Below are 27,657 nucleotides of genomic sequence, written 5' to 3' on the forward strand. Positions count from 1 at the left end.
CTCAGTAAAGAAGTGCGGCTCGGCGTTGAGCCGCTGCACGTCAGGGCTCAGCCTGTCAATCAGATGCAGTGCTCTCTCCCAGAATGCTTTGCGGCTGGACTCCCAGGATGCATTGTGGCTGGCCTCCAGCAGGAAGGGTTTGAATTGGGTAGGTAGGAGCTGCCAGGTATGAGTAGCTCAGGTAGAGATAGGAGGAGGAAGACGGCGTGCAGTTTCTGCGCCGAAGATGCATCCTCGTCCACCGCCACCCATCACAGCAGGTACACAAAGACCAGACTGGCAGGACTGGTGAAGACTTGGTCCTACAGGGGGACAGACAGGTTAGAGACAAACAGGATAGAGACACACAGACAAAGAATGTACTTCCTGCAGTAGCTGAAGAAATTCAACCTCCCAAAGACAATGATGGTTCACAAAACCATCATTGAGTCCATCCTCACATCCTCCATCACCATCTGGTATACTCCTGCCGCTGCCACTGCCGTGGACAAGGACAGACTGTCCTCACATCCTCAATCTCCATCTGGTACTCTGCTGCCATTGTCAAGGACAAGGGCAGACTGTCCTCACATCCTCCATCGCCATCTGGTATGCTGCTGCCACTGCTGAGGGACTAAGGCAGTCTGCCCTTGTTCTTGGCAGTGGTAGCAGAGTACCAGATGGTGATGGAGGATGTGAGGACAGTCTGCCCTTGTCCTCGGCAGTGGCAGCAGCGTACCATATAATGGTATAGGATTTGAGGACAGGCTGCATTGTTTCATTCCATCAGCAGAGAAGGTGATTGGCCAAAATCTGCCGCCGCTCCAGGACCTACACGCCAACAGGACTCTGAAGTGAGCTGGGAAAATAGTGGCTGACCCCTCCCACCCCGGCCACAAACTCTTTGAGCTACTCCCCTCTGGCAGGAGGCTAAGGACCAAATGCTCACGCCACATGAACAGTTTTTTCCCCTCCACCTTATCAACAAGGCCCCCACTGACTCTCTCCACAGTCTATCTCTGGCTCTTCAGGCCACTGTACTTTCATGTTGTAATGCTCTTTTTATTTCTATCTCTATTTCTTTTAATGTAGAGAATGTGCGACGTGCAGCAACACCAGAACAAATTCATTGTATGTTTAAAAAAACATTGTTGTCTATAAAACCCTTTCTGATTCTGGTTTAAGTGTGACAAACGTGCAAAAGAAAAAGAAATCAGGAAGGGGGAAAACACTTTATATATTTCAGTTTTAACAGTTTTACTCAACAGAAGTTAACATGGAGATGGAGAAATATTTTTCTCCAATAATCACAAAATAAACTCTCTAAATATTTAAGAGCCATTTCCCTCATTTTTTGACTATTTTAAGTCAAGATTCTCTCTTGTTAGGATCAACCAAGGGACCACCAAACTCTGCTTAGATTCTATTCTGAAAGATTTTGTGCGCCAAAAAGTAAGAATTTTTGTATGTAAAAACATTCTGATTCACACCATAAGGTGCACACCTGTACAGACTCTTCTCGATTAGGCTCTTAGCTTATGTGGTTGTGCACAAGCCTCAACCTTCTCCCAAGGCCATCCCATATGTGTCCTAGTAAACAAACCAATCAATGGATATTACAGCTTTGTTAAGGTGCCCTTGATGACCAGCCATGAAACAGAAAAAATGGGGGGAAAAAACCTGATTCAGTGATTGTGAGATTGAGGTGCTCTTACCAAATCTGCCATGCTGTTGATTGGTTGGAATACACAGGCCATCGGGAACTTTAGGGCTATTTATTTATTGTCCCAGTAGGTAATTAAGTCCAGTAAACCGGCAGTGGATTGGAGTCATATTGGCTTCATCAGGGTATAATTAACCCTTGTGTGGTGTTCAGGTCCGTGGGACCCATTTTCAATGTTTGCTAAAAAAAAAGAAGCTCTTATTTGTAATGTCTTCTAACTCAAACTCATTGGCCTTGGCTCATTTTCTGTTAACAAGTTACAAATTCACTTATTTTCAATGACTGCACACTGCACACACCCCTACACATAACTATTACATTTGAGGTGTTCGGGTCTACTGGATCCAAGTGTAATAATTGTAGGTGCTCTGAAACTTTACTGTGTCCTCCTCCTAACTGGGCCTGGTGTGTGTGTGTGTGTGTGTGTGCGTCTGTAGAGTATGTCTCAAAATTGTTACATTTCAAGAATTTCACCTTATGATTTAGTTCTAAGAAATAAGCACCAAAAATGATCAAAAATATTGTTTATATTTCTTTACCTTTTTATAACTGAATTTCCTTGTTTTCTCACAAAAATGATCATCTGATCATAAATGCAATCTCACAGGGGTAAATGGCAATTATGAGCCATCATTGGGTAATTGAGCTAAACATCTGTTAAGTATTTTTACATATTTATGTGAGTATTGATTTAAAAGCCTAATAATGTGGTGGCTCCACCACACTGGGATCAACAATATGAACACCACACCAGGGTTAAGTGGAGCAGGTATTTTGGGGGCAGGCTGGGCGCTCTGCATCCACAGAACTTTATCCATGTGATATTTGGTGTTACCATCGGAGGTCACTAAAACGCCGTGTACAAAGCCTTGGGAGCAGTACGCACCATCACATGCATGGTCAAAACTGGGCACATTTTTACACTTTATAAATCCCGACTTTTGCAAGGAATGTTGCAACAACAAATTTTACCCTGCTTCACGCAACTTCTTCTTGCATAAAAGGGTTTATAAAGGAGGCCCCATGAGTACACGGGAGTAAGTGTAGGTCCTGCATGTAAACACATGTTGGTCTTTAAATGACTGCACCACTTTCCTCAACACAATCTGGTTACTAAGCAATCATCTGTACTATGAAGCCATATGTTGAGTCACTGATGTGTTGGCACTAGTCCAAGTGAACTGATCTAAGTGCACAGTTTATGTCTTAGAAAAAAAGCAACTTTTGTAATTAGGTATTTTTGTACATTTGAAGTAGTATGTTATTGTTCATTACCTCATTATAGAGATCTTAATAAAACAAGCAGGCCTCTGTGACCGATCCAAAATGCTGTTGACTCCTGGTTACATAAGATACGTAGAAAAGCCACATGCTTTTTAAAAAGGTATACTGCCAAGGAATTGGTTTCTGCTTCATTCTGCTTATTCATATCTTAGATATACTTTCTTACTATTAACTGTAAGTGATTCTAAACACTTTGCAGTTTGGAGTCATGTATCATCGTATTTCAACCAGGAAACTCTGCTTCCTAAACAAAAAAACTAGATGAGAGTCAAAAAAGGCCACAGTTATTAAAAAAAAACTTTGGGCCAGGACGAATCATCCTGATTCTCAGTAATGTTATTCATGATACCAAATGAGTATACAATTTTGGTAAAACAACTTTAGAAGAGCTACATGTACTAGATTAGGATTGGGAAGATGTCTGGGGCAGTATCAAACTTCTGTATACACCCACTGCTGAAAGCTTATGAAGTCTTCTGCTTCCCTTTGAACATGACAGGCATCATCACTGATTTAAGCAGAACACATCCTAGGGAACATTATGACTGAAGTTTAATCTGTAAAAGTAAGAATATGTTGCACCTGGGAGAGAGTTTTTGTACAAAGTCAATCATCAAAAGGCTTCAATCTCAGAAAAAGCTCTTTCAAAGTATTAATGTGGGCTGAGCTTCATGGGTGGCATGTTGTCGATCATCAGTGAACAACAAGCTGTTCTATTGTCCGCCCGCTGCTTGTATGGCTGGCCAGACTGTTCAGGGTTTTTCTCCTATTCTAACACAGGAGCTGTTAGCAGTTGTCGTCCTCCAGGACGTCTGGGTGTTCCTCCCAGAACTGCTCTCCGATAATGTCGCAGTGGTGAGCCTGCACCCTCCTCCTACTGCGGGTCGCAGCCACGTCCTTCTCCTCTCCGCTCGGGAGCTTCTTGCGTTTGATGACAGTTTCATCTCGCTGGACACAAAAAATGAAGAATATGATTAGTGCAATTAAAAGTAACTTAATTACTTAGTAAATAGTTCAACATTTTGGGAAAAATCACTCTTATCTCTGTCCAAAGACTCAGACAGTTTAGACTTCAGGAAGTCACTGCACTCAGCCAAGAAATAGTCCAGACCAGTTTTAATATTTTTACATTTTCTTCTTGCTTTAGGTCTTTATGCTAAGCGATGCTAAGCTAACAACAAATATGGGATTGGTTTCAATCTTCTTGCAAAAAACAAAAAGCTAATTTGCGTACTTCAAAAAATGGCAAATTATTTAATTTAACTATAATCCTTCTTACAAACTTAAAATGTTTTTTGGTTTGTTAATGCATTTTTTTATTCTTGTTATTAAATAACAAAAACACAATGCAATGCCATGTGTAGGTAAGGAATATGCAACACTGTAATAATAATAATAATAATAATAATAATATTAATAATAATAATAATAACAATAACACTTTTAGAGCAGGCACTAGTTTATTTTCCTTCATTTCACTAGGAATTCTACTAATAAAGACTTGAAAGTTACGTTTGTCTTCCTACATAGTTTTTTTTTCCTCCATCCATTTTGTCACCTTTATTGTATTTGCATGTGGTAATGAGCTATAAGCAGGGACCCATAATGAAGTTTATCTGTTGGTGCATTCAGAACACTTTAAAAAATCAGCTGCCTAATGGCAAATATTTGAATGCAAGACAAAAATAAGGGTGCCAATGCAGCGCTTCAGCAGCTGAGAATCAATCGACAGATGTTGGGAATTTTTAAAATGGTATCTGCAAGTTAGTGGACCAAATTACTATGAGGTAACTTTTCCCCCCCCAAAAAAAACATTTGTGAAGCCAGGAATAACAAAACAGTAAATAATGCACATATGAAAATTTAGCTTCACAAAAAATCAACAGTAAATGTTAAGGGTTACGCTTTATATTAAGGTACATATTACTGTAACTAGTTAAATTAAACTACTCATTTAAAAGCATGTATTAAAGCCCTTATTCTGCATGACCATATTCCATCCATAGCCTAAGAGTTTCCCCTAAATAAGAAAGTTGTTGTACATGAGTGACAATCCTAATATGCTTAGCTCAGTATGGGCCTTACAGGTGGTAGTCATTCTCCCTTAATACACGTGCAGCTCTCACTCATGTTCCTCATTCTAAAGTGAGGTCTTGATCATAACCAACTCACTCGTCGTTTGACACCTTTACACCCTTTAACAAGTGATAGGTCACGAGTTGAAAAATTGGAGGTCTAGTGAGATGCACAATATTTTTATTAAGTTGTATTGATACTTTAAGTATGTTATCAGTTTGACAATTTTCAATTGTATGTATGGTATGGCATGATTACATCCACTTTTAGTCCTGTCAGCAACACTAAATGTTGACCATTCCAACTCCTACACCTAATGACAAAGACTAGGCAGAAAACTGATGTAGTAGTCTCCGGTGCCGCTGCCTGGCCTGTCATCAGAGTGGGATTTAGGGTCCTAAATGGATCCTAGAATATTGTCAAGTGTCAGTAATTATATAAGCATGCTATACAGTATGATAACAAATAATAAGACATAGCTTTGTGATCCTTTGTGATTTGTTCTTCGCCTTGAATAAACTTTAAAAACTTTGGTCCATTGATAAAGGAGATTGTTCTATTTGTGCTGACTTTGTTGTTCTACCACTGACTGTAAATAGAACTTCTTAATAGATCTCCATTTTTCCAAGGTGTAAGCTATTACTTAGGAATAGGTCTGTCGAGGTAGTAGCTCGACTGGTAAAGCGTGCTTCTGGTACTTTTGTGCTATAATGGATGTACTAAGTGTACTAAGTGGGTTTTGCTGCTCACTTTTTCCCAGATGAGAGTAGTGCCTTTCCTGTGGAGGGCAGGTTCAGTGTTGTAGTTGATATCAAACTCAGAGAACAGGATCTCATTTTTGTCTGCAGCTAATGTTCCCTGGAGGGAGACATTACACAGTTAGACGTATTCATGTCAATATTACAAACATTTGCACATTCAAAAATCAGCTCATACGAGATTCCTCTCTGAGAAAGTCATCTTGCCATCCACACCACCAACGAAACCTTTCAAATGACCACACTTGCCACTGGTTCTATTCTTGTTTTGTTTTTTGAAAAAGTAAATCCATTGATGGAATGATCTATAAGGAAGATGGTCTTTGTCTTCTGCGACAAAAGAAACGTTTTTTAAAAGTGATAAAAAGGAACTAGGCAGCATGGAAGTTGGGCTGCAAATGACTCATGTTGCCCTTTGAGGGGAACATCCAACCAGAATTACAATTTTCAAAACTCGTCAGCTGTCATTACGTCATTCGGGTTTCCCCTCAAAGCCCAATGGAGAAGGAAAAAAAAGAATAAGCCACAAGTAAATAATGTGGTGACCATGTGAATAAGCACAAAAAATGGGTCATTTAAATGTAGTCACATCTATACAGGCCACTGCAATCCCCCGACATTCAGAACCAAGTCTTCTTGGTGACATAACAAATTCTAAATAATTTACACAAGTACTTTTACATCAACAAACACAAAAACATTTAATAATTTAAGTTGCAACATGGATAAGAAAGCTGTGATTAAAATTCATTTTCATTCATGGTTATATTTTCCATGTCCACAGTATTGATAATTGATCAACAAACCTCATCAGACCATAAGTCATGTCTTACGATTAGTTTGTTTTGGCAACACTAAAGTATCCACTTTATAATGATATAAAACAGAGAAAAGGTAAACCAGTTCATTTGCTAAATACCTAATTAATCAATCAACTGATTGCTAATTTTGTCAATGATTAATCAGCTAATTCCTTGACCAGGAATCAATACCAAAAATCCTCTTTATTATTTGTTTATTGTCTTTTGAAGATGTGGGGTCATTCTTCTGAAATTTATAGAAAAACAAAAGGAATAACAATTATAATATTATTATACCATATAGTGTGTAAATACATATTCACACAAACACACATTAATTAACTTAAAGTTGTGTTTTGCTCTCACCTTTAAGCGATCCTCTGCCTGGGCTGTGGTGAGCCCCCCCTTTTGTACTAAAGTCCAAAACACTGTGTTGTACAAATTATTGATGTGACCTGAAAGACACAAAAACACAGTCAGACCCTCATCAGTTTAATACACAGACTCCTCTAGGCGTTAGTTAGAGTATGCACTTACAATCTGCTTGCCTCCAGCTGAGGTAGTCTCTAAGGTTGTGGTTGCTAGGATACAGGACTACACGTCCATCAAAGCCTGGGGGGTACAAGAGGGGCTGTTCCCCAAAAAACACCTTCCAGTAAAACACATACGAGGAGGAGAACTGGGAGGCCACATGGGTCATGAGCTTACTGCCAGAAGAGAAAGAGAGAGAAATAAATTCAGATAAAATGCAGCAATACATAAAAAGATCGTATTGAACAGTTTGGAAACATCTTGGTACCTGGCTCGCCTTTTAAACCAGGTGGAGGTCCTCTTGAAAACAAAGCTGAACTCGTCACTTTGACCATAAGCGATGACGATGTCCTCGAGTTCTTCCATGACAGAGCGTGCACTGCGGGTCATCAGCCCAAGGCTCTGTTGTCATTGGGCTTTGTGAACGTGTGCTGCTCTGCAAACCTGAAACAGAACGTGTTAAGAAACTGAAAAGCAACAGAGAGACGAATTAAAAGCATGTGTGTCATCACAGACAGATGTGTACCCTAAAGAGGAAACTCACTTGTGGAAGTTGCGCCCGTCCAGTCTCACAACAATGTAGCAGTTTCGTAGACAAGTGTCATCTGTTTCAAAGTTGCGCACATACTCAAACTTGCTCTTGGCCATGTTGCTAAAACCAGTAAAAAGACGGGCCAAAGGTCGGACAACACCCGACCTGACACGTCCACCAAATCTAAAAGCCTTTCCAATCAGCATGAGGGTGCTCCTGAAAACAACACACACACACGCACATTTACAGCAGGTTAATGGAGTAGTCATATTTACAACTAAAATAATTCATCATAGGTGCGGGTGGGCGGAACAATCCCCAACGTATCAATACTGCTGATACGAAGTCTTGTGTTGATTAACGATTCTAGTGTCAGTAGGATCCATCATCCATCCCATGTTAGGGCACATGAACACGTGCTGCTGTGTGTGTGACGTCACATAAATTTACCATTAAAACCGGTCTATTGTTCAAACATGCATGTGATTGAACTAATAAGAGAGAATAGCAAGAAGAAATGCATCATGTATTCACATCATACTTCATGACGTGTCTCTCTCTACATGAAAGCATATTAGCTGCTTTTAACCATCTAAAGTATGTCGGTGTTAATGTGACTTAAACATAATTTTGTGATATTAACCAACGTGACTGGATTTTGACATCAAAGCCAATTAAAAAATGAAATCAAAGTCATTATGGAATAAAAACGTCATAAGTATTAACTAACTAACTACTGTATGCCATGGTTATTGCACTCAAACATGTTCCTGAGCCTAACACCGCACATTGTCACGCTGCGTCCAACGCAGCTAACGCTACAGTAACCAGCGAGTTATAGCTAGCTGTTTCATTAGTTACACAAACACCGTTAATTCATTTAGCAGTATAATAAAGAAATCAACGTATATCTACATTTATTCTGAGAAAGTTGTCGCCTCACACACGTTGGTTTGTGTACAGTCCGTCAACGAATTATGTCGTAGTGATGCCGCAGATCCAAACATAGGTTCCGGAGCACAAGTCTAATAGACTGTATATTACTGTAGGCTACATGTCTAAAACTAACAAACAATGAATTAAAAACAAATAGCTTATTGTTTTCAGTTGCTTCTTGCCCCCCCCCCCCCCATCCACCTTCGTAAATTAAATCATCAATTGATTATTGTGCTGCTGCATTGGATAATCGATGAAGAAAATCAGATTTAGAAGCAACCTAATTATACGAACTTGTGTTTTGGCGTCATCTTGTGGTAAATTAAGGAAAGGCGAGCGCAATCAAAGATCGTGTATGAGTAAGAGGTTACGTAAACACGTTTTACGGAACTTTTAGTCTAGGCTGTTTCCGGTGAGAAATATTTGACTTTTCAAAGGATGTTTACATATGTAGGCTATAACTATCAAACTATTACAGGATTTCTTTTTTCAAAAACACACAAACATAATGCTTGCGCAATTGAACCGCACCGTTGAAATATGTGCAGAGTGAAAGCTCAGCTTCAAAAGACAACGAACTTACCCAGGATTCTTCGCTTCACCGTGTGCTCATCCACGGCGGTTAAAACCATGGAGGAGAGGGAGAGAGAAGGTGGAAAGTCCGACAGTAAAGAAAATGTAGGCGGAACCTGCTCGACTACGCCGTTAGGACCGGAGCATGAACCAGAGGCGGCCAGTAAAGCTGGGGATGACGACGCAGATAAAATAGATGTGTGTTCTGAAAACTTTGACCCCCTCTTGGCCTTGTACTCGCCGACTGTACAGCTTCCTGTTCCGAACGTCAAAAGTTTCAACAATGTGGCAGCGTACGAGAGCTTTCTGAAAGGCGGCCGGGGCAGAGCCAAACCGGAGAATGTGGAGAAAAGGCGGCTGAAGGCGATGAAAGGGCTGGCGGACCCGGAGCGCATCGAAAGGCTGAAGAGGCTGATTGTGAACAAACGGCCAGAGGAGGGGGGGGAGAGCAGCGGAGCACCGCGGAGGAGGAGGCTAAAGCCCCAGAAAAATGTCCTGACAAGGATGCCCTGTAGGTGGAACCCATACACTGTTAATATTGATTCATATACAGAGTTGCATGTTTCCTTTCATCTTATTTGGCAGAATAGTTTGTGTGCTCCCTTCTATATTTCAGTGGTTGTAGAGACATGTTTTTTCTTCAGTATGTGAAGGCAGTCCGTTGGGGCAGTTGTACCACTGTGTTGAGGAGAGGATACGGGTCAAAGTTCACATCAGGACCTTCAAGGGACTGAGGGGAGTATGTTCTGGCTTTGTCGTGGCCTTCGACAAGTTCTGGAACATGGTGAGCTGCTCTCACACTCACTCTCATTCAATTATTACTTGACTCCGCCATATGTCCAATCTGAAATAATCAACAACATATAACCACGTTGGAAGTTGATGTCTTTAGATCACCATTTGTTTTTATTTCTCTTTGTCAGGCAATGGTAGATGTAGATGAGACATACAGAGAGCCTCTGCTTGGAGAGGCATTCTACCATGAAAAGGTCCTCACCATCTCACGGGTAGGCACTAGTTTTCAATTTATATCTGATTTAAATATATTTCTTACTCTGTAACAGTCAAAAGTAACAATCTGTAAAATTAATGTCCTGTTTGATTTAGTGATGCCCAGAAAACTTTGAAAAAAAAAAGAAGAAAAAAAGCCTGTGACAAATAATTGCAACTGCAATTTAGCTTCATGCTGCGATGGTGCTAGTAGTTTACCACACGACAGCAGAGCACAGTGAAGTTTGTTATCTTTCTGAGAACATGGACGTGTGCCTCAAACTCTTCATCTTACTCTATCTGCTCCTTCTTGTTTCTTTGATCCCTGAAATATTTAAAACCGATACGCTGTCTGACCATTGTCTTGTTTTGTAGACACATGTTTGATGAATGCTGTCTTTGCTTTTTGTGACTGCTTCACAATAAAAGCTGTCTCACCTTTAATGTGAACCATCAGCAGTAGGACATTGTGGCCTGTTTGCATTAGTAGTAGTAATACAGCTCTGATGAATGCATTGGCAGAGCCAGTTCTCAATTAGATCAAATTTCAAACAGTAAAGCTGATTTGTATGCGTATGTTTCTGTGACTCCCTCGTGCATAGGCAGGTAATTTAGATCCTGCGCAGGCGCATCCGACAAGTAACACTGATTGTTATATACTGAGGAAATTACATTATGTACATTTGTTAAATGGCTACTGCTAAACAATGCCAACCATAAATAGTATTAAAATGGGGTTTGATTTCTTAAAAAGATAGAATCTAAAACTCTAAATTCAATCCACACATGTTAACGTGACTGAGCTCTCTGTGCAGCTCTTTGAAAAGCTGAAGCTCCTGGAGAGCCCAGGAGGTGATGAGCCAGCAAAGAAGCACAAACCGCAGGAAACAGCCAGCAAGCATCAGCCTTCAAACCCCAAAAGTACTCCAAAAAACCTGCCTGCTCACCCTACTAGCAAGAGATGGGACAGCACTACCGAGTCCAATCTGTCAGAAGAAAACAAACTGGACAAACACAAAGTCTCACTGAAGGCCCAGGGTCTGGAGGTCTGTCAGAAGAAAGACTCCCAGACGTATGGCAAGGTCCACACACGCCACATCAACCAGCTTTTCATCCGGGGGGAGAATGTTATCCTGATTAACCCACAGCCACTCTGACTAGCCTCTCTGTTTGATATGTATCCTGGATTAAAGAAAGGTGGGCTTTGACAACAATCAGTTTGATTCTGAAAATATGTAGTAACAGCTGTGAAATACTGTACATGAGCTGCCAGAGATGTGATTTAATTGGATTCAGAGGAATCAAAAACAACTATTATATCATATTGATAAGGAGGGTTTTTTCCACCCACCAGAGAAATCATCTTGATTTTGAGGAATAAAAGCTTCTCAGTTCTAATTCTAGTGATTTCTTGTCTTGTTTTCATTTGTGTGACAGCCACTAAAGGAAAGGTATTTTGACACAGTTATGCCACAGCATTAATAACTATGTTTGTGTTAAGGTTATTACCCAGCAGGTGGCAGCATAAACACATTAGTGCCATCTGTGAGGCCATTGTCATCTCAAAGAGCTTGTCCCTTTATGTTGCTTTTCCCGTTAGTTTGAACAGGAGTGACAGTGCAGTCTCAGCGGACTACATAAATGCATTATGAATAATTGAGTTTGTGAAGCTAGAGATTGCAGATGGCACTCAAAAGCTGTCATTTGTCTTGACGTCTCAGATTGCTTTTACTCTTTAATGGGCACATTACCCATAAAAGCACAATTTACTGCATCTCATGGAAGTTGTAAAGATGTTTTTTTTTCTGTTTTAAATGGCAGAGGTTACTTTTGGAGGATGAGTGACACAGACTGTATGTTACTATAATGTTTCGGAGTCTGAGTGTCTTATTTTAGTTTTTCCTAATTTGACTGCAGAGTTTAATTGACCCTCTTTTCTATATATTTCTATGCCATAAATAGTGTAGCAGTAGCTGAGCTGTTTATCTATCTACTGTTACTTTTAACATTATGTATGTATCATGTGTGTGTATGTATGTATATATATATATATATATATATATACATATATACACACTATTAGTGTAGCCCAATTAATAGTCTTCCTCTCTGGAGAGTGAAAATGGGGTCGATTGTTTAATGCAGGCTGTTTTAATTTCAGTTTGTCACACGAGTGTGCTCCAACAAACCTTGATATAAGGGACACAATTAGACTACACAATCTTTCACTTGAGTGTAATATGTACGATAGTAATCAGGACATCCATCTCATTAGGACAAATTGTGCATTTCATAAGTTACATTTTGAAGGGAACAAAGTATTAACAGTTCTTTAAATACAACACCAATCACTTTTGCTTGAATCGTTCATATAATGCTATGTGCTGTTACATAAAAGCTTCATTTTACGAAGGGTTGAGGTTTCCAATCAGCCGTTGTTTGACCACTGCACCTGTCATACCAAGTATCAGATGTAGCACTGCTTCTTTTCACTTGGTTGCCGTCACATCCTCTGCCCATAATTCTGTTTTTGAATGTTACGTGCAGTTAAGGGTGGCAACCTATTGGTTAGATATCCAGCATGGTTTGTTAAACATTCCTAACATTTAGTCTCCTGGCATTCTGCCTTAGTGTAATTTACAAATGTGCATATTTATTGAAGATCTTTATTGCCTCAAACATTAACAAACACATTAACTAAATGTAATTTCAAAGTCAAGCACAATGTCTTCACTTTTGCTGGTTGAAGCTCTTTTGAATGAGGCTAATGACACAGAACACCAAATAACACACACCATTAACACATTCCAATCAACTGTTTAATGTTGTAGATAAAGAATCAATGTGTTCATCAAATCAAAATGGGAATAATGCAACATTTCATTCTCAAAGGATTTTCTTTTTATATTTGCATATGCTAGTGTTTCGATGACAATCCCCTTTTAGAGAAGATCAAAACAATTTGTAGAAAACAAAATGAATAAAACCTATTGATATATTTTAGGAAAAAAGCAAACAGATTTTGGTCATTTAAACGTTTCAGACTCCGATGCAAGGCTACTATGTGTTAGTGTGCTCAGCCTCTTGAGCCCTTGGGAGAGTTGTAAAGCACAACTTCAATCCTCTTGGGGCTGCAAAATCCACTGCCTCTTATCATTGAATTATTTATCCAATTGTTCATATACCAAAAATGTCTGGCAGCCAAGATTTACTTAACTCTCATTACAAGGGTCAGGAGGCAACCACCGGCAGGCACTTGAACCACTGAAGAGCAATGTTTTGTACATCTAACAGATCAGTTAGCTGGTGTACAGCTGAAGGGGATTGGTCATTATGCGGTAAGCCACAACACATCTTCATCCAACCGCTGTAACATACTGGATATCCAAATTGCATCCCAACTGGTAAAATTGCTTTCTCTCACAATTGTTCTAAAAAGTTAGGAAACATGATGCAATCTTAATAACAGTCTGAGATGTTCAATTAAGTTGAGCTCCATATATTTTCATCTTGTATTTTTTTGAGCTGTGAAGTTATCACTAACCTGAATAAAGTGGAACCACAAAAGTGTGCATGGGACAAACAAAACAGAGTGAGGGAAATGATTATACAATTGCATCTATCTGTACAGACAGTACGCTTGGTTTGAGGCATTAGTACAAACGCAGATGTTTGTACATAGTACAGAAGCTCCGCTCTGGTAGCAATCCTCAACACTGCACAGTCACAGCCTTTCCTTCCAAGAGGTTAACTTAAAAGAAACAGCAAAGATCTTTCAGGCACTCTGTGCTGTAATAAAGAACCCACAACCCCTGAATGAGCCTTTTTCTACCTACTGATTATCTCATTTGGATGCAAACTGATTATAATCTTCTTCATAATTAAAATATATAGATTTATATATAGAAATAAGAAAGGCCACAAATGATGGTCTGTTGAAGGAGAAACTCCTCAAATGAATCAATAGCCTTCACTCCGAACACTCATTCATTAACTTTAGCACAGGCCACATCTGGAGTGTGTGGACACTTATGTACAAAGAGAAGGTGGCAATGTGCTTTGTTATGGGTCTTAATTCATATCAGATTTGATCTGTACGATATAACTCTTCACACTGTCACTGCCTCTCATATAGGAAACTCCATAACTTCTTTGTAAGGGCTCCAGATTTCTATTTACAGGTCAAAGGAAGCGCAATGACAAAAAAAAGAGGTAACTTGACATTCTTAAATGTAAATTAGAAAGTTAAAATGGCTGATGTTATTCATTCCTATCATTCAGTAAAGTTACTGAGAATGCATCTCAAAACAATTATGCAGCTACTTATATATTCTTTTGCAATTCTGGTGATTTCACTTGATTGAGGTTATAAAGCAAATCTCCCTGACATTCTCTTGGTGGCACACCCTTTTCTCCCCGTAAGTAACAACAAGGCACACTCAGTGTGTGTCTGACCATCACCCAAGACCAGACAGATCGTTGGTTCAAACCCAACACAAACAATTATTTAGATCCATATCACTACACAGCATTTCTTCTTAAAAAAAACATGAAGAAGATTACAGGGTGTCGGTGTTGTAATAGTTGATTATTCAAGTACTCTTTGTTTGAAGCTCATTAACAATCCTTCAACAATGGACGGAGAGAAAGAGAGAGAGACCAACACCACTCCACCAGATAATCTTTGCTCTCCAGCTCTATCACTTTCCAAAGTTGCCGAAGTCAGCAAAGGCATCGAGTTTGGGCTGTTGGACCATTGCAGGGTTCATCCCCATTCCCATCCCCATGGCATTGGGCATCCCCATGGTCATACCGCCCTGTGGCATCCCCATGTTCATGCCCATCCCCATCATGCCCGGGTTGGGGGCCATCCCCATGCCCATGCCAGCACCAGGGTGCATCATAGGATTTAGAGGCAGTCTGGTCGATGTAGGTCCAAGGCTCATACCAGAAAATCCCTGGGAGAGTATGTTGGCAGGTAACTGGTTGCCTGGAAATGACAGAACAAAACGCAATTAAAAAGTGTACCACATTTTAAACTGATTGATAGGGTGCTTTGAAGGAGAGCCTGGCTACAGTGGCACCATTAATGCCAGATGTACCATTCCTCTCACCGTGTTGGAGGGTGTTGAGGGTGGGCTGGCTTTGCTTGGGTGGCTGCATGCCTGGGCCCAGGAAGTCCAGGCTGATGTTAACTGAGGAGTCTGACCAGGTGGAAGGAACGGCTGCTTTGGCTCCGACTCCTTGAGAGGCCATTCCCTGCTGTGCAGACTGAAAGGGCTGGACAGACTGTGGTTGCAAAGCCCCCCCCATGTTCTGTAGTGGCTGGCAAAGACAGAGACGCACACAAGCACATATACAATGTTTGAGAATAAGCTAATGCAAGCTAAAATCACAAAAATATACAGTGATAAGATACAAAAAAAAAGCTTTAAAGCTGAAATATATGATGAAAAGAAACCGTTTCTTTTTATGATTCAGGGTCTATAAACCCCCACTTAACCTCAATACGGTCAGATGAATCTGCTACGGTCTCTTTCTGAGTTCATTAAAACATACCATCCAAAGTAACTAGAGTAAAAGAGAGTGGTGGGTGTCATCTCGGTGAAAACAAATAGAATGAGGTTATTAAGGTCAACAACCTTTTAACATGGAAATACATTCAACATCCACTGGCTTTTGTTGGGTTTTTAACTCACAACTGATTCTTCTCATTCTGTGTGTCAGGAGGAGTGGGTGGTTAGTGGGCGTTCTCTGGGGGAGATGAGCATCTAGTGAAGTGGCATGTTGACCCACTACCATCATGCCTGTCCTCCATATTTCAATCACACGAGATATGTGCGCATCGTGCAGCCCCAGCCACAGTGTGTGAATGTGTGTGAATGGTGAATGTTTCCTGTAGATGTAAAAGCGCTTTGAGCAGTTGTTAAGACTGGAAAAGCGCTATATAAATACAGCACATTTACATATGTCTTTATTACACAGACATACTGACTGATGTGGTCAACCAGCAGTGTGAACTGGGAATAAATGAGTGAAATCTTCTAATACTGGAATCCGACTAAGTATATAATTTCTCTCAATGTTTGACATTTTGGCATAAAATGGTTAAAAGACTCTTTGTGTTTATAAAGGTACCAAAAGTCTAGCTCATAGCACTCAAATTTGATGGCCAAGGCCAAATCAACAAGTCTGAGGTTACGAGATTACAAAGCAGATTTTATTAAAAAAAAGAAAAGAAAAACCGCACCCAACAACTGGCTAAATCTTAAACAGCGATAGTTACTGTTGGCTTAAACCATTTCTGAAATTGATGACAATACATATCTGGAACCCGAGTCATTTTCTTGGGCTAATACTGATTTTTGGCTGTAAATACATTCAAAGCAAGACAAATTTACGTGTATTTTTAAGTGTTAATATGAGACCCCTTCATGAGTATTTTAATGATATGTATATCAATAAACTATTTAAAAAGGATGCGTGTATATTTGTGTAAGTACAATCATGCATACCTGTGACCTAGACTGGGGCAGGACGGTGCTGCTCATGCTCTGTGTGCTGCTCATGCTAAAGTTGAGGCTCTGAGAGGAGGTGAGGGACTGAGTTGGCCCCATCAAGTCAAACAGGTCTGCTGAGGCAGGACCAGAGCCCAAAGCTGAGATTGGGGCAGGCGCGGTGGCCGGGCCTGTCATGGCTCCAAAAAGGCTATTTCCACTGGTGTCAACAGTCTGAGCAGATGCTGGCATCTGACCTCCGGGAAAGGCATTCCAATCCCCAAAGTCTCCATTACTGCTAGAGGAAGGTGCTGCTGCAACAAGAAAAAAAGACCAGAGCATTAGTGTCTTTATGTGCAATTCTGTGATTTTTGTTTTGTGTAAATAATTGCAAGATATTGCAATTATCAGTTAGGTCTTTATGGAGGACAGTCTAGCTTTATCCAGCGCTTTCAACTTTGAACACTGGTGCCTCGTTTTAAATTTTCGTTGAACTGGCCCTGCCAGTTGTTGTCTTTGTCTCTATCCCTCAATCTTTCTCACCACCCCCACCAACTTCTTATTCTGTCCCAGTCTCCTTGTCATCCATAACAGGAGTTGATGTGTGTCTGTTCTTGTTATGCAGAGCAGGTAGCAGGCTCCATATGGCCAGGGCTTCCTCCCAGCATCACTCTGAATATTCTAGCAGTATGGCTGCAACAGCACAGCACACACATGCACACACACAAAAAAAAGAAAGACTTGAAAACCAACCAGATCCCGGGGAGAAGCCAACGGACGCAGCAGGTGAGGAGAAGTCAGCAAATCCACTGATCAGGTCTGCATTGACAAATAGACATAAAGACATCAATTCTAAACAAGGGAGCTCCAGGTTTCATTCCACCATAGTTAGCATTCCTTCAGTGTCAGAAGTGTAGGAGGTAGGGGAGGGGTGGTGGTAGTGAATAGTTGGAGAGGACCAAACATCTGTTCAGCACTCCCACCCTCTCCATTCACCAGGGACTGCTCCAAAAACATCTGGTGCACTTAGTTCCTATTCATCAACTCCCTCCCCCTGCTGTCCCCAAAACCTGAAGCTAGCATCAGCAGCTGGGCAATGACACTGCGGAATCCTGCAGTCACTGTGGAGTTTCCGGTTTGGTACAATGTTGTAACGCATGTCTAGCTTGTTTGCTTAGAATTTACAATATGCATATACAACACATTTGGGGATATTGGAGGGCTGAATCCCCTTCCACACTGTTCATGACAAGCTGGCCATCTGTGTAAAAGTTAAGGAGGACAGAATGGGGGGACAGAGTTGTCACACCTTTAAGCCAACAGCGGAGGTAATCACAGAGCTGTAACACGCCCAACATCTGTGTGAAAGGGACAGCCGGCTGGATGCACAGATAGCTCAGTTAGTAGAGCAGACGCCCATATATAGAAGTTTACTCCTCAATGCAGAGGGCCCAGGTTCGACTCCGACCTGCGGCCCTTTGCGATGTGTGAATTCACCCAACGGCAGGTCAAAAAGTGACAAAGCAGCGCTCCGAGTAGCCATCTATGTTCTTCATACTAACAGTTGTGCTAAAATAATGCATGAAATTGGCAGTTTGTGAGTCATTGTTTAAGGGTGCGACTCAGCTTACATGTGAAATCACAAACTGTGGGGGGGGGGGACCACATTATGTCGCCTTTGTTTGGTTCTGTGTGAATAAACAGCAGGCATGAAGACAGACCACTGCTGCGCTATTGTTGAATCTCTTTGTAAAAGGGGCTAATTTCAACTAAAAACTAGTTTCCCTAAAGTGCTCAACTATGTTGAACATGTCGGGAATCAGTTGCATTACTGTGGTTTCAGCATTTGAATTCATCCAAATCTTACCAGTCAAACTCCTGGTAAGGCAACAAGTGTATTTAATAAAAAATATCATGGTATTACTTGTAGTTAATAACATAATACCTGTGGCAGCAGGCTGGCTTGGTGTTGTGTCCACCATTAGTAGGTCAGCTAGGCCGGTACTGGAGGGCTGGGCTGCTGGCTGGGGGTGGAATTTACAGAAAGATCAGGGCACAGTCCATGCAGAACTATAAGCATATCAATCAAAGTTGTATGTTAAATGCTCACATTTGCTGTTGCTGCCTGTTTGGTGGTGGTGTCTGGGCTCTTATCCCCTATGTAGTTGGCTGCGGCCCCCAAGTCTACTTTCTTAGACGGAACCCCTCCTCTCTTCCGTGTTGCTGTAGTCTCTGTTGCTTGGACTATTTGCACACTCTTAGTGGTTACAGTTTCCTCTTCATCTTTGAATTCTTTTCCTGACTGGCCATTGTGAGATGAGCGACCCCGGTCCTCATCGTTGTCACTATGGAGACAAAAATGGCTCCGGTAAGACAACCAGCTATGTGAAGATAAAGATAAGATTGTCTTTGTAGATACTATATCCATAAAGGACCAAAAAGTAACCAAGATGCAAACCATGTTTGTATGAGGCTTTGTGTTTATCTACTGTAGGCACTCCAGTAAATCTGTTCTTTTGTGCTTTTCTTCCTCTCTTTGTGGCCATTTATGGCCTAAATTTAGAACCCTTTCATTTACAGGTATATTCAAAATATAATTAAAAAGTTTGACTTGGCCAATTATAAGCAGTGCTGATTTCTTGACTTTTGGTGGTGGAGAAAAAAGGATGGTGCCTTTCCGTTTAAAATAGACCCAAATATATGACTTGTCTGTTTCCAACCTAAATCGATCTGGTGAGTCTTCTCTATCCTTCTTTCTAAATCTGCTTATGGTATCGTCAATGGTGCTGCCGATTTTGTCGCTGATCTCTCCCAATGTCTCGCTGAAGGGGAATTGCCCTTTATTCCTCTCCCAGTCGTCGTCCCACTTTCCCCGTGAATCGCTGGCGTCGTACCTGTCCCCCGCTGGAGGAAAGCAAGAAAAGGACATGAATGGAATTACAACCCAAACATTTTTGTTAATTATTCATCTGTTTATATTACTTAACTTGACACTTACAGTAACGTCGGTATCCCATACTGTCTGAGGATACCCCAATGTATTTGTCTTTGATCTTCTTTGACTTTTTCCGTTCTTCCCTAAGCCTCTCATCATCCTGGACAAATTCCACCATCTCCTTTACTTTATGACGAACATTCACACCTTGGTCCTTCCCATTCTCATCTAGAGACAGAGAGGTGGAGACAGAAACACTGAGATCAATATAATTTATGAATTAGCAACTTTTTGTGTTCACTTTACAATGTATAGATGTCAAAAGCACACACGCATATCTCTGTATAGGGAAAGTCGTACATTAAATACAGACATGGTTGGGAAAAAGGAAAGCAGCTTGTATGGTTTAGGGGTTTGTGGACTAAGCAGTGCTTAGGGCCACTACTTTCATTACAGCTCACACTGAAGCTATTGTTACTAATACCTAAACACTACAATGCTGAGGTATAGAGATTACTTCACCTAATAAAAGCAACATTTGGAAAAGCAAAGTTTGTTATTTAGCAAGTTTTCTTAGGTGGTACTCTTCCAACTTGTAGTGCAAAATAAACAGCAGGAAAGGCCCAGTAAGGATACCTTACCTACAAAGTGGTAGCTTTCTAATGATCTAAGGTCATACAGATGTTCTCTGGCACTGGTAACAACCCTCTCCGATCCATTCCTGATTAAATGGGCCAGCAGTAGCAGGGACTAAAAAACAGACACACAACATAGAAAAAAGTGTAAAGTCCTAACATTGGGGGCTTGAACTGGATCCATTATGGTAAGTGTGTGCAATATGGCAAGTACATCATATCACCATTTTTTTAAGGCAGGATCACGATCCATAATTGTTTTCATGTTGGTTTTGAAGACCATTTCTACATTACACGTAGAACTAAACTTATTTCCCTACATAATAAAATATTGCCCTGCAAGGTAACAAAACACTACACTATTTTCCACATGAGCCACTCTTCATATCAACATAATTTGGTTTGAGTGGGTTAGGGACTTGTATAAAAAGAAGAAGAATACATACTTTATTGATCACCAGGGGGAAAATTACTTTATTTAAATTGTTTTTTAAACTTTTAAATAAAATTATATATATTATATTAATCAAATGTTATTCCTGCTACTTCCTTCTTCCAAAACACTGGTTAAGAACACCAGGAGCAAGTGGCAAAAGTTGAGTTTTCATTCAAACAAAGTAATGACTGGTGTGTTAACTGCATGCCACAAGGCCTCCTAAGTTACCGTATAACCGGTTACTGACAAAAAAATCAAGCATTGAAAAAGACTGTTTTCAACACAATTCCAGCAAACTTCACAGATAACAATGAGGGCAAAACAGCATCACAGATCAGTTTAACGGAATATTCTCTGTCTAGCTCAGCTAAAAACACCAAGTCTGATTGTAACCAGTACTGACAATGTTATCTTCACATTTCCCCCTTAATTCAGAGCTTCTTTACAATATGAGGCATCTAACTGGTACTATTAAAGACCAACAATTTTTGTTTTGTAAATCAAAAAAAATATACATCATTATTGCTTGTATTAATGAGCAGAAATTTACATTAAAGTTTACAAATGGCTCATTTGAAAAAGGTTACAGTCTGAGTAGAGTTGTTTTTTTGGTGTTTAGGCCTTTAAGTCTTATGTCATGAGAAAGCATGTGTGATTGTGTGTTGTTGCAACAGTACTGTGGCAGACCTTGTAGACTCTTCGCCAGTTCTTCTTATTATCCCTCAGCATGCGGGCCCACAGCATGTTCATCACCTCTGGGAACTGTTCATACATGAAGGTGGCTCTGATTACAGAGAAGGAAAGAGGAAAACATTGGATTTTTATTGACAAAGCATTTCCAATACATGACAACCAACAATTGGATTGGGTAGTCAGTTTACAGGTTTTGACAAATGACTCCTTCAACTATGGAGCCCCATGAACTAAACTTAGGAAGTATTAAATGATCTATAGGTCTATTTATGGCATTTGTGTTTGTCTATCCACTGTATCCTAAGAACTACAAGGACTGGGCAAATCAGACCAATAAAAGATCTAAAATTTGACATGTATTAATATGTTACTTTGCATGCAACAGGACAACAAAATTGTAAATTTAGAGGTTGTTTGCCCTATTTATTGCCATCGGCAAAAAAGGGCAAAATGTACCTGTAGCAGTAGCCAACGAAATTTGCAATCGGTGCATCACTAGTTAAATGTCAATAATAAAAAGGACTTTCGAAAATTCCTATCTCTGAATATGAATTTCATCAGTTTGAATGAATGCTGCACATGTCTGCCCACAGGGTTTTCTGGCTGGCAGAAAAATAATACCTTGAAAAACAGGGACTTTGTGTGCCGAGCCAAAAAAAAACAAAAAACTTAAAATAGTTGAAATGGACATGAGTCTCCTGAAAAAATTAATGCAAGAGTTCCTGCTGTCGAAAAGGGCTTGAAAAAAAACTTTGCTACGTTTAAATGTTATGTACAAATAACATTAGTGCTACTTTCCAGCAGGACATATTGTCTAACCCTTTACATTGTCCTTACCTGGATATTTCACTCATCAGCTGTCCTGATGGTCCCCATGGGTCGTCATTGGTGGCCTCTCTGACTTTAGACTCCACCTCTGAGTAGTTCATCACCACGTTGGTTCTACAGAGTAAGATAAAACACAACCCACTTTCATTAATCGTGTCTATGTGGAGTATTATATGACATTTGACATTTTAGTTCAAAATATGTGGCCTGCATGGGCGCCCAGATAGCTCAGTTGGTACAGCTGGCGTCCATCTATAGAGGTTTACTCCTCAAGGCAGTGGCCCCGGTTCAACTCCAGCCTGCAGCCCTTTGCTGCAAGTCATTCCCCCCCTCTTTCTCCCCTTTGATATCTTCAGCTATCCTGTCAATTAAAGCCCTAAAATGCCCAACAAAAACAACTTTAAAAAAAAAATATATGTGGCCTGCATGAAAAAACATGGATGAAAATAGATGAAAAGGTACTCTTATTACAGCCACACCCTTTTAGTGGCTATAATGACAATGGAATAGGGAGAGGTTGTGATTCTGAATCTAACCGGTAAACTTGTTAAAACCAAAAACTAGTGACTAAACAAGCAAATAAAAACCAGTGTTCAATATAAAACACATAAATGAGACCTCATATGGTATGAAAGGAAACAGCGCTGGGTTCACAGTGGGTGAGCTGAGCTCTTGCTTGTTGACATTCTAAGAACTAGAAAAAGTAACCAGAACAAGAAAAGGGAACTCACATGGGAAGAAAAGCCAATGCTACAAATGGTGGATCTCTAATCTCAGGTAATTCTAATCATATACTCAACAAGGTTGACAGGTTTGGCAGCCTTTTCACAAATTCAGAATCCAGATTACACAACACACAAAAGGAAAACCAAGCATTGGCCTATATCTTATTCAATCAGACTACCTAAAAGGTTACTAGGTCTGTTACTAGGTCTACAATATGTCCTTGAATATAATGTCACAACCAATGTATTGTAACACAGAAAACAGAAGAACAAAAGGATTTTTTAGGCAGAAAATATTCTAAAATTATAAAAGGATGTGTGACCATTACTGGTTCCTTCTTGTCTGTTTACATCAACTATTTTATTATGCTTTGCCAGGGCACCTTTGTAGATCGGGATAAAAAATACAACATCTTCATCCAAATAATTAAGTGAGCCCTATCACAACTTTAGCCATAACATGGTGCAGCAAAACATTTGAACCCTGTGCCTTCTCATGCCTCCCTCACTACTGCCACATCAGCAATAAAATGTAAAGGGCCTGAAAGAGCAGCATTGAATTGATGGGTGGAAATTCACCCACTCTGTGGTTATGGCTGTGTTATTACTACTGCAAGCTGCAGGGTATGGTTACCACTCCGACAACATAAATCTTTTTTTGTAAAAGGCAGTCTATGCCAACTAAATTATTTGAGAATGACCATACCAGGTGCAGATGGACAATGGTTTACACCAACTATCTACAATGGAGATCCTAGACAGAAATCGAGCCGTATCATGTATTGGACCAAATAATGATGGAATGTTTTTCCTATTACTCACTTCAATCCTGGACAAGAATTTATCTGTGTTACAAAACTGTCAATTATGTTTTAGTCCAGGTTTTATTTCGTTTTAATAAGTCTTTTTCATTACTTTGTGTGCTATGTTACTGTATGTATCCTGGGTCTTTATAGCTATGTATGTTACTAATACTGCACAAAGTCTGATGCTTGCATAAATGACAGACAAAACACTAAAGGATATGATGTAGTAATGCAAGATCTTATCTTTCTCTTCCTAGTGGTGACCTGTTCAAGATACTAGCTCAATAAAACGGAAGTTGTGATTCTCTAACTGTGACACACTATCACACCGATTTCCGTTAGCCTGCAATATGTCAAAAAAGTTGCCTTGCTGTCAGTTACTCATTAACCCGATTCATATCAAATAGTCTACATGTCGCTTTCATTCATTGAAAGACCTATTTCAACCAGGACAAAATATTTGCTTCCATGTTCTTCCTCAGAAAAAAACTCACGATAATCATATAACAGAATATGTTGCATTATGACACACCGTTGAACCGCGTGAATGACTTACAGCTGGGTGAAACTTTACGAAAATAATTTATTATTTGTGAATGTCACAAAATACAAGCTCTTTCACCCTTGATTTCAAAGAAAACAGGAGGAAAATCAACATAGAAATTACAATCTCTTTAATCTTTAAAAACGTACACCTTTCTTGCTCTCTCTACAATCTAGACACATCAATAATGAGCAACTATAGGCCGATATCAAACCTTCCGTTTTTAAGTAAAATCATTGAAAAAGCGTTTTTTCTACAACTTAGCCATTTCCTGTCACTAAACAACAGTTTTGATACCTTTCAGTCGGGTTTCCGACCACACCACAGCACTGAGACGGCTCTCGTCAAAGTTTTTAATGACATCCACCTCAACACAGATAGTGGCAAAATTTCAATCTTAGTATTACTTGATCTCAGTGCTGCATTTGACACGGTCGACCACGACATATTACTAAACCGATTGGAAAACTGGGTAGGACTTTCTGGCTCAGTACTAAACTGGTTTGTAACCTACTTACAGAATAGGGATTACTTTGTGACAATAGGTAATTATACATCCGAGCATACAAATATGACGTGTGGAGTTCCCCAAGGCTCGATTCTGGGGCCTCTTCTGTTTAACATCTACATGCTCCCACTGGCCCAGATTATGGAGAACAACAAAATAAGTTACCATAGTTATGCGGACAACACACAAATTTACATAACCTTATCGCCAGGGGACTATAGTCCAATACAAAAACTGACTAAGTGCATCGAACAAATTAACGGCTGGATGTGCCAGAACTTTCTGAAATTAAATGAAGGAAAAACTGAGGTGGTTGTTTTTGGAGCAAAAGAGGAACGATTAAAAGTCTGCGCTCAGCTTCAAACAACAATGTTAAAAACAACAGACAAAGCCAGAAATCTTGGTGTAATCATGGACTCTGACCTGAATTTTAACAGCCACATTAAGACAATTACAAAGTCAGCCTACTATCACCTTAAGATAGTAGGTCATCTGGGACAGGTCTGCTACTACACTATGACCCCCCCAGACCTCTCAGGTCATCTGGGACAGGTATACTTTCTGTCCCCAGAGTCAGAACTAAACAGGGTGAAGCAGCTATCAGTTTCTATGCTCCTAATATCTGGAATAAACTCCCAGAAACCTGCAGATCCGCTGCTACTCTCAGTTCTTTTAAATCAAGGCTGAAGACCTTTCTTTTGATGCTGCCTTTCTTTAAATGACTGCTCATTTCTTTAAATTTCTTATGCTGCACTGTAACTTTTACGCTTGTGTTTTATGTGTCTATTTTTTAACTGTCTATTCATGTGTTATACCGGTTTTTAATGCTTATGATTTTTAAACAGTTTTTACTTGTGTTTTATCTGTTTAACTGATTTTGTGTAAAGCACTTTAAATTGCCCTGTTGCTGAAATGTGCTATACAAATAAAGCTGCCTTGCCTTGCCTCTCTGTCTCAATATGGCCCTTCTCTGTCTCCCTCTCATGAAAGTAACCCATACTAGAAGAGTTCACACTCCAGGGACACAAGCAGGAACGTCTTCTTGGATAGACTTAAGAACACTCTTTTGTGTGGGTCTACATAATTAGCCATGAAGCCTAGGGAGGAACAATTGTGCAATAACTTATAGCCCTAAAGTACAGTAAAAAGCATGTTCACGTTTAGTCAGCAGCTAAAAGTAAACCATAGTCCAAAGCAGAACAAAAGATGCACTATCCCCGAGGTGTTTTCTAAGTTGAGGGCTGGTTGGTACTTCCGGGTACTAAATTACTGCTGATGGCCATGCAGGCTTGGACTGACCCAGCCATCAAACTATGCCAATACTCATTATGAGTGCACAAGCAGCAGTGACTCAATGTAGCTTACATACTACATACATGCTTTTTGTCTCTTTTTTTCCCAAATCTTGCCTTTCAAACTCAATTCCAATCAAAACCTGGTAGAAAAATCAGTAACTAATGTGTCTGGTTGAACTTAAATTATCAAATCCTTGAAGTTAAACTAGAAAGCTGGAAATCAGCCAACAAACTGCAAAACATTGCTGGATTACTGGTCACTGATTAATAAGTGCTCTGTTTAGGCGCTGCCTGTATGTAAAATAACTTGGCTAACATAGCTCATAGGCCTAGTGATATAAAACATTTGATAGGCCTGCTGTACAGTGCAGATTGGATTAACATGGTTTTAGTTGCTACAGCGTTTTAAAGAAATCGAAACAAAACAGGCGGTTTTATCTTAATGTATTATGAGGTAAAGTTAACGTTAATACGTTCGACATGTAGACACCTGAGATCTTAGTTTATATAGTCTGACTAACAAGCGGTCTATGATGTAGTATAACAAACTACAATTTGGCTACAATCATTAGGCTAATCCAGCCATGTGGTGTAATATAGTGATTTAAAGTTTAAGACCAGATTTCTTTTACTGTAGTTAACGTTAGCTAGCTACCATTGTCATAACGGAGAGCAACACAACTAGATAGCTAGCTACACTCAATGCAGCTTTAAAATATCTCCGGGCAGTGGTAGCTAGCCACTCAACGTGTTAACGTATAACATTTAACGTTCACGTAAATACACATTCCACGCTGATTATTCAGCCCAAGAGCTGTCAAAATAGCTTAGCTGGCTAGCCTGGTGAGCTAGTTACCCACCCATAGATATATCTATGGCTACCTAGCAAGCAGGCTAAATATTAAGATAGCTTGTCAGCTAAGTGAGTTAGCTTCCACTGTCGGAGAAAACGCATAAACAACAAGTTAACGTGATCTCATAACAGTGCAAATATTGTCCCAGACTAACTGAAAGGCATGGCAAACCTAATGTGGCAAAAAAGGACACTTATACTAAGGACGAATAGTATTTGTCAAAGTCAGCTAGCTAGCTAACTAACTCATTATTAGCATTCTGGCTAGCTATCTTGTTCAAGTGACGTGACGTCAAAGTTCTGAGTACGTGTCTCTTTCAAACAGGTAAACCACAGACACAAATAACACGGCACAGACGTACAGAAGTTGGGAGATACTTACGCTTTGTCAACCAACTCCCTAACCTTCCACATGTTCAGCATCCTGGCTCCGTGATAATGTGCTTTCTGCTTCGACGACACCCTTCAGTCCACACGAACACCGAACCTAAACCTTAAACTCTGGAAAGTAAACTCTTCTTCACCTCTCTTTCAAGACAGGAGGCGCAAACGCACCACCAGCCAGACAGGAAAGGTTACTACGGGAAATGTCCTGGAACGTCATCAAAATTGCGTAAAGCAGCATTGGAGTTGTAGTTTCTTGGTAGCTAAAGTTAGGCACCGCAATTGAAAGGCCTACTTTAACTACATTAACATTCTAAATAGATATTGGAAACGCTC

At 40.1% G+C, this 27,657-nt stretch overlaps 3 protein-coding genes across 6 annotated transcripts; 1 reads left to right on the forward strand and 2 right to left on the reverse strand.

Annotated features, from left to right (window-relative positions):
• Positions 1–2,236: 2,236 nt before the first annotated feature.
• Positions 2,237–8,676, reverse strand: LOC116697112 (probable tRNA(His) guanylyltransferase). The gene is given in 8 exon segments (XM_032528432.1): positions 2,237–3,934; positions 5,813–5,920; positions 6,987–7,075; positions 7,158–7,327; positions 7,420–7,546; positions 7,549–7,595; positions 7,696–7,899; positions 8,599–8,676. Coding segments are annotated over 8 exon segments (909 nt in total). The 5' UTR covers positions 8,601–8,676; the 3' UTR covers positions 2,237–3,772.
• A 344-nt stretch (positions 8,677–9,020) lies between these two features.
• LOC116697111 (U7 snRNA-associated Sm-like protein LSm11) lies at positions 9,021–11,589 on the forward strand. The gene is made up of 4 exons (XM_032528431.1): positions 9,021–9,703; positions 9,837–9,976; positions 10,116–10,199; positions 10,998–11,589. The coding sequence occupies exons 1-4, from the start codon at positions 9,160–9,162 to the stop codon at positions 11,337–11,339; spliced, it is 1,110 nt and encodes a 369-aa protein (XP_032384322.1). The 5' UTR covers positions 9,021–9,159; the 3' UTR covers positions 11,340–11,589.
• Positions 11,590–12,983: 1,394 nt separating this feature from the next.
• LOC116696867 (clathrin interactor 1) lies at positions 12,984–27,576 on the reverse strand. Of its 4 annotated transcripts, none has more exons than XM_032528084.1 (12): positions 27,320–27,576; positions 22,216–22,320; positions 21,373–21,469; positions 20,256–20,364; positions 19,678–19,842; positions 19,400–19,583; positions 18,793–19,024; positions 18,625–18,712; positions 17,433–17,498; positions 16,698–16,990; positions 15,297–15,507; positions 12,984–15,172 (listed from the first exon to the last, which is right to left on the reverse strand). In XM_032528084.1, the coding sequence occupies exons 1-12, from the start codon at positions 27,358–27,360 to the stop codon at positions 14,883–14,885; spliced, it is 1,881 nt and encodes a 626-aa protein (XP_032383975.1). In that variant the 5' UTR covers positions 27,361–27,576; the 3' UTR covers positions 12,984–14,882. The 4 variants fall into 4 exon arrangements, with proteins under 4 accessions (XP_032383975.1, XP_032383974.1, XP_032383977.1 ...); XM_032528083.1 differs by having other exon boundaries at positions 16,698–16,993; XM_032528086.1 differs by having other exon boundaries at positions 18,625–18,703; positions 18,790–19,024.
• Between the last annotated feature and the right edge of the window lie 81 nt (positions 27,577–27,657).

This window comes from Etheostoma spectabile, chromosome 10, assembly GCF_008692095.1.
Source record: "Etheostoma spectabile isolate EspeVRDwgs_2016 chromosome 10, UIUC_Espe_1.0, whole genome shotgun sequence".
NCBI classification, from domain to species: Eukaryota; Metazoa; Chordata; class Actinopteri; order Perciformes; family Percidae; genus Etheostoma; species Etheostoma spectabile.

Coding starts and splice junctions, on each gene's coding strand:
- LOC116696867 (XM_032528083.1), bottom strand. CDS start 27,360: ATGCTGAACATGTGGAAGGTTAGGGAGTTGGTTGACAAAGC. Junction 21,470..22,215: donor CTGATGAGTGAAATATCCAG/GTAAGGACAATG, acceptor CTCTGTAATCAG/AGCCACCTTCATGTATGAAC. Junction 15,508..16,697: donor TGCCCCAGTCTAGGTCACAG/GTATGCATGATT, acceptor TGTCTTTGCCAG/CCACTACAGAACATGGGGGG.
- LOC116697111 (XM_032528431.1), top strand. CDS start 9,160: ATGTGCAGAGTGAAAGCTCAGCTTCAAAAGACAACGAACTTACCCAGG. Junction 9,977..10,115: donor TCGACAAGTTCTGGAACATG/GTGAGCTGCTCT, acceptor TCTCTTTGTCAG/GCAATGGTAGATGTAGATGA. Junction 10,200..10,997: donor AGGTCCTCACCATCTCACGG/GTAGGCACTAGT, acceptor CTCTCTGTGCAG/CTCTTTGAAAAGCTGAAGCT.